At 34.0% G+C, this 3,766-nt stretch overlaps 1 protein-coding gene across 3 annotated transcripts; it reads left to right on the top strand.

Annotated features, from left to right (window-relative positions):
- Positions 1 to 2,097: 2,097 nt before the first annotated feature.
- Positions 2,098 to 3,521, top strand: LOC121781857. 3 transcript variants are annotated; one of them, XM_042179559.1, is made up of 4 exons: positions 2,098 to 2,292; positions 2,407 to 2,659; positions 2,807 to 2,931; positions 3,014 to 3,521. In XM_042179559.1, exons 1-4 carry the CDS (start codon positions 2,290 to 2,292, stop codon positions 3,041 to 3,043), a joined length of 411 nt encoding a protein of 136 aa, XP_042035493.1. In that variant the 5' UTR covers positions 2,098 to 2,289; the 3' UTR covers positions 3,044 to 3,521. The 3 variants fall into 3 exon arrangements, with proteins under 3 accessions (XP_042035493.1, XP_042035492.1, XP_042035491.1); XM_042179558.1 differs by having other exon boundaries at positions 2,784 to 2,931; positions 3,024 to 3,521; XM_042179557.1 differs by having other exon boundaries at positions 2,784 to 2,931.
- Positions 3,522 to 3,766: the final 245 nt, after the last annotated feature.

The raw sequence follows: 3,766 nt of genomic DNA, 5'->3' as shown, positions 1-3,766 counted from the left end.
ATTGACATTAATATCCATAGTTGACATTTTTTGTGCCTATCATTTAGTTGTGATTACCAATTTAAGGATGAGTTAGCGATATAAGTATATAACGCACCATGTATACTCCACTGTCATTTTTTGGTGTAGCTCTAATTTTTTAAATAGGAATTTAAAATATGTCGGTTGTCCCAAAATATATTTAGTGAACTATGAATATTACAAAAATTAATTTAGATTGCACCAAATTGATTGAATGATGAGCAAGAAAAAAAAATAAATGAAAATGATTCAGATTGACTCTTTATATCGAAGAATTGTGAGGTAAAACAAAGAAAAGAAAACAAGAGTAAATCTGCCTTCACGAGTTTGAATCTCTCTTAGAGAGGTATAACAGGATTAAACTTTGATTATATAGACCTTTAAAACGGATGAAAAAGTAAACATAAAAGACATATTACTTTGGCACACTTATTGATAAAGAAAATAAAAAAGAGAGAAACTGAAATTTAAGCAAATTGGTATTTTTTTAATTGCAAGAGGGATGCCAACTCCATGGAGTACAATAAATCAATTATATCTATGTATGAAACTGTAAGAGAAAGTATTCAAAATGAAGAATTGAAGTTGGGATGTAATCATAGTGTTTGGTAGGGATGTCAATCGGGCCAACCCGTTCGGGTTCGGGCCAACCCGTTCGGGTTGTCGGGCCATTCGGGTACGGGCTATTCGGGTTATGATTTTTTCGGGTTATAAAAGTTCGACCCTAACCCTAACCCTTCGGGTTTCGGGCTAACCCACCGGGTTATTCGGGCCAATGCGTATTTTTAATTCTTTTAATATTTTAAAAAAATAATACACATTTTAAATTTTCTTTACATATTTTTAATTAATCATTCAACAATGAAATACATATTTTTAATTTTCTTTAATATTTTTAAAAAAGATTAAGTTATTTAAATTGAAATAACTTATTCATTACATAATTATTTACAAAATATCTATCAATAGTATGTTAATGTTTATGTATTTAAAACATAAATCAACACTTTGTTTCAAAATTCAAACATAAATCAATTCGTAGAAAATTAAATAAAATTTTCATAACGTGAGAGGTGCATCGTAGATGTAACAAAAATATTTTGAATTGTTAAAGAGTGAATTATCAAGATGCTAGCTAATTGTAGTAACTCTAAGTTTTCTTGAATTATGCTTGGTTAAATTTAATATATTCCAGCTATAAATAAGTCAAATAATAATTTATCTTTGTTTTAAGAATCATCAAAGTACGCATAATTCAATGACGAAGCAACGTCAAAACACTTTGCACTATTATATTGGAAATATACTATAAGAAAGTTTTTATATACGAGTATTTATGAATCCATGAACCACACAGTGATTTTTTTCGTGATCTATATAGTCGGTTGACGCATTTGGATTTTGCATGGTTTTAGAGGGTTGTCTTGGATGATTTTGATTATATTTCTATATTTTGGTATGTTTACATGTTTGTTGAGAAATGATAGAAAATGGATTAGAAAATGTACACAAAATATGTGGATGTGCAGCAGCTTTGTTTGAGTCAATGTTTCTCGCGATTTTGAAGTCTGATAAACCTCTAATACATATCATTCTCTTCGTCTTCGAAAGAGCTTCGCGTGGATATATAGCACGCCTCAATCGGAGCTTTGTAGAGAAAGTTATGACCGTTACAAAAACTGCTCGCTGTGCAGATGCCTTCAACCCGACGGGCCGACCCGTAACCCGTACGGGTCAGCCCGCCTAACCCCACAACCCGAACGGGTCAGCCCGAATGGCCCGATTTTAAATTCGGGCTGTGAAATTACAACCCTAACCCTATATTTTTATCGGTTTATTCAGGCCAGCCCGCGGGTTCGGGTTACATTGACATCCCTAGTGTTTGGTATGTAATAAATTATAAGTCCGACTTTGAATCGAAGGTATCACAGTGTTTGGTATGTAATAAATTATAAGTCTGACTTTGAATCGAAGGTATTTTGAAATTTCAACTTTTTATCATTTATTACATGACTAATATAGTCATAGTGATGTCCATTCTTTCAAATTGGTAATCATAGTGATATTTTTCTCCTATTTACTTGTTTAACCCTGGTTTTCTTTTCCAAACACGCTCAAGACTTTATACCTCTTCAAAGATATATCAGGCATGGTAGGAGGAATGGAGGAGAACGAAAAGGTTTATTGAATATTTCTTGATGATATTGTTCTACGTAAGTTGCCCCCTTTTATAGGTATTACAAGAGGCACATATATGGAATATTATCAATGGTATCAATCTACTTTTAATGCTATCGATCTATTCTTCTAATTATGCCGAACTATTTTTGGAGTGTCATTGTGATTGATTCTCCTAAATCTTGTCTTGTTTAACACCCCCTCAAGTTGAGTGGTGGGATCCCCGAAACTCAACTTGCACAATACACTCGTAAAGCTTCTCGAGTTAACAGCCTTGGTGAGAATATCAGCCAATTGATCTTCAGATCGAACAAAGGGCAGCTCTACTGCTCCATTCTCAATGTTTTCCTTGATGAAGTGTCTGTCGACTTCGACATGTTTAGTCCTATCGTGCTGTACTGGATTCTCAGATATGCTGATGGCTGCATTGTTATCACAGAAGAGTTGACTCTTTTCTACAGTGAGTCCAATCTCCTTCATTAGTTTTCTTAGCCACCATATTTCTATCAGTCCACTTTTTATCCCTCTGAATTCTGCTTTGGCGCTGGATAATGCCACTACTTTTTGTTTCTTGCTTCTCCAAGTGACTAGATTACCTTCAACAAAGGTAAAACAGCCCGCTGTCGATCTCCTGTCAACTGGGTTGCTTGCCCAATCAGCATCCGTGTATCCATGCACCCCTCGGAGTTTATTCTTCTTGAACATTATTCCATGCCCAACTGTTCCCTTGAGGTACTTGACTATTCTCAATGCAACTTCATAGTGATCCTTCTGTGGTCGATGCATGAACTGACTCACAATTCCGACTGCATAGGCAATATCAGGTCTAGTGTGGGATAGGTAAATGAGCTTCCCAACCAAACGTTGATATTGGCCTTGGTGTGCTAGCTCCGCCCCCTCAGAGATTTGCAGTCCATGATTAACTAAGATTGGTGTATCAGCCGGTTTGCAATCCAGAAGTCCTGCCTCAGCCAGGATGTCTAGGATGTATTTCTTCTGCCTCAGAAAAATCCATCCTTCAGATCTTAGTACCTCTATTCCCAAGAAGTACTTAAGATTTCCCAAGTCCTTCATCTCGAATTCTTGAGACAAACTCCCCTTGAGCCTCTCGTTCTCCTCCAGTGGCGGACGCAGAAATAAATTTTAGCAGGGGCTTTACTAAGATTTTTCATTATCAATATTAATATATACTATATTAATATATAAATTAATATATATATTAAAAATCCCAATAACATTAATAAAATTGTATAAATATTTAATACATAAAGTGCCAACATAAATACTATAATTCAAATCCAATTCAACTTCTTGCATACTAATTTCCACTAATTCAACAATTCTAGCACTTAGAGAAGATAGAAGATGAATAATTACCCTTTCGCATTTTTTCAAAAAAAATATTCCATTTCTATACAAGAAAAAATTACTAAATTAATTAAAAATGTAAACTTTACTCCTAGAAATGTAGTTTACTTTCTATAAGAAATTAAAATTATGAAAACCACACAAAAAACCTTTTAAATAGTTCAATAAACCATAAAATACTATGTAAATTAATCTTACA

This window comes from Salvia splendens, chromosome 20 (genome assembly GCF_004379255.2).
Source record: "Salvia splendens isolate huo1 chromosome 20, SspV2, whole genome shotgun sequence".
NCBI classification, from domain to species: Eukaryota; Viridiplantae; Streptophyta; class Magnoliopsida; order Lamiales; family Lamiaceae; genus Salvia; species Salvia splendens.
This window is presented reverse-complemented; position numbering and strand designations above follow the sequence as displayed.